The 2,259-nt window shown below is 60.0% G+C and overlaps 1 protein-coding gene across 1 annotated transcript; it reads right to left on the minus strand.

Moving 5' to 3' along the window:
• SAT2 (spermidine/spermine N1-acetyltransferase family member 2) lies at window positions 1-2,259 on the minus strand. The gene is made up of 6 exons (XM_042966253.1): window positions 2,010-2,259; window positions 1,736-1,787; window positions 1,532-1,615; window positions 1,328-1,432; window positions 1,116-1,156; window positions 1-979 (listed from the first exon to the last, which is right to left on the minus strand). Exons 1-6 carry the CDS (start codon window positions 2,079-2,081, stop codon window positions 812-814), a joined length of 522 nt encoding a protein of 173 aa, XP_042822187.1. The 5' UTR covers window positions 2,082-2,259; the 3' UTR covers window positions 1-811.

Consider the following 2,259-nt stretch of genomic DNA (forward strand, 5'->3'; position numbering starts at 1 on the left):
TCAGATGCTCAACCGACTGGGCCACCCAGGCGCCCCTACGCATTCTATTTTTATTTCACGCGAACATTCCACGTTTTCTACAACGAACCCGCATTATCTGTGTAATAAGATAGTACGAAAGTAGGACGTAAGCTCGTTTCCTTCCTTGTCTCCACGGGTCCTTTGGTTTTGCTGAACTGAAAATACGGACTTTGTGACTTCTGGGGAAAAAAAAAAAAAAAAAAGCACTGGCAGGCTGAGCAGACTTTTTTTTTTTTTAAGTGGAGGCCAGTGGTCCTTCCCAGGGCCCCCGAAACACCACCAGCAGGTGGCATCCTGCTCCAAATGTTGAGCCAGCGGGCCAGCCTCAGTCCTGCGTCCTGTAGCGTGCAGTTCGGACACTGGAGGCCTTTGTCTGAGTCCCAACTGTGACCAACAAGCCTGATGTGCCAAGCTGGCACTTTGCTCTTCTTTTCTCCATGTTCCACAGCCCGGAGCCGGGGCTCTGGCCCACGGAGGGTGAGCGAAAGTCACCTTGGGCCCACCTTTCCCCCCCCCCCCGCAGCAGCCTCCACCAAGCAGGGCACTCGAGAAGGGTCCTGAAGGGGCCGGAGCTTTATTGCACCATCAAGTCCTCCTCCGCCAGCACCACATCGGGGCTCAGCAATTCTCATCCTCAACAGGGAGATGGAAGGGCCTCTCCCTCAATTCTGCTCTTTCTGTACTTCCGGTTGAGCGGCTCCCAACCTCTCTTCCTTCCGGGAGGCCTCTGTCAGTGCTTGAGCAGGTGGGGAGGGAGGAGGCCAAAGACAGAGATGCCCAAGGAACGGCGTCACTTTCCTGCCAACTCCCTCATCGCCTCTTCTTCGAAGCGGAAGGAGTGCCAGCCCTCGGCTTCAGTCAGGTCTCGGGCACCCAGGGCCTTGTACAAGTCCATGGCCCCCTTGTTCCAGTCCAGGACTGTGAGGCGCAACTGGGAGCAGCCCCTTTCCAGGGCCACCTGTGGGAGAAGACATCACTTAGTCTTTCTCTCAAAAGGAAGCTTTCCTCACCGTTCAACCCGAGGGGGGGTTGGGCTCCTCTCATACATGCTTGCTTTTCCAGAACCCGGCCGGTGGCCCCATCCCTCTCCTCACCTCAGCCACCTTTTTGATTATTTTGGAACCAATCCCCTGACCTGTTGTGGGGGAAAAGAGACCAAAAAAACAAAACAAAACAAAACAAAGAAGATTGTTTCAGTTGAAGGGGATCTGAAAAGGCCATAAGGCTGGGATTAGGAGCCAGGGGATGCTGGTGGGTCTGGGTTGATTTCCTACCACCCCAGCCTCAGCCCGCCCCCCCCCCGTACCCCGGTATTCGGGCTTCACATAGATGTCTTCCAGATAAACGTTGCGCCCCTTCCAAGTGCTATAGATGAAGTAGTATAGCCCATAGCCCACCACCACACAGGGCCCTGAGAAGGAGAGAAAAAAGGGCTCAGGCCTCTGCGCCCCTGCGAGAGACCTCTGAGAGGGACAGGCGAGGGGAACCCCCCAGGTCCCAGGGTTCTTACCCTGTGGCTCCCCGGGGGCGGGAAGAAGTTCAGCCACCAAACAGCAATAGAAAGGATTCTCTCCGAAGCCGTCTGCTCTCAGGGCTGCGGAGATCCGAGTCGTGGGAAAGAGAGAAAAAGCCTGGGTGTGTGCCTGGCCTGGGAACCCATCCATCCCTTACCTCCTCCCCAGCCTCCATCAGGATGCCGGTGCTGGGCCCCCACCTTCCTCACTGATCTTCACCTGGTCCGAGAGTTTCTCGTACTCGGCTAGTTCCTAGGGTGTGGGGGACAGAGGCTGGGTCAGGGCAGGGGGTCCCGGCGTGGGGACAGAAGCTGGATCAGGGCAGGGGGTCCCGGCGTGGGGACAGAGGCTGGATCAGGGCAGCACCCTCCCCAGGCGCGCCCCTCCCACTGCAGCCTGGCCTCCCCGCCCCCACCCGCGGCCAGGCTACCGGGACCCCCTCCGGGCCCCCGGTTTCCGGCCCGCCGCCGTCACCCGAATCAGCTTCAGGATATTTCCACAGTCTCCCTCTTCGGCCTGTCGGATCCGCACGGAAGCCATCGCCATCCCCACCGTCTGGGACTGAAGTCCGGGACCCTCCCTTCCGTTCCGCAGACGCGGCTGAAAAGCAGGTAGCTCTCGAACGGGCCCGCACACCGGGCCCCGAAGAGCTGGGGGCGCCGCGGGCGGCGGCCGCGGGAGCGGTGGGCGCCCCCCTCCCCCCCGCCCCGCACCCTGCCCCGGG

Source organism: Panthera tigris, chromosome E1, assembly GCF_018350195.1.
Source record: "Panthera tigris isolate Pti1 chromosome E1, P.tigris_Pti1_mat1.1, whole genome shotgun sequence".
Taxonomy (NCBI): domain Eukaryota; kingdom Metazoa; phylum Chordata; class Mammalia; order Carnivora; family Felidae; genus Panthera; species Panthera tigris.

What these genes read in the sequence shown, in the direction of transcription:
- SAT2 (XM_042966253.1), bottom strand. Translation starts at nt 2,081, where the DNA reads ATGGCGATGGCTTCCGTGCGGATCCGACAGGCCGAAGAGGGAGACTGT. An exon ending in ATATCCTGAAGCTGATTCGG is followed by an intron (nt 1,788 to 2,009) that starts GTGACGGCGGCG and finishes CCCACACCCTAG; the next exon opens with GAACTAGCCGAGTACGAGAA. An exon ending in TAATCAAAAAGGTGGCTGAG is followed by an intron (nt 980 to 1,115) that starts GTGAGGAGAGGG and finishes CTTCTCCCACAG; the next exon opens with GTGGCCCTGGAAAGGGGCTG.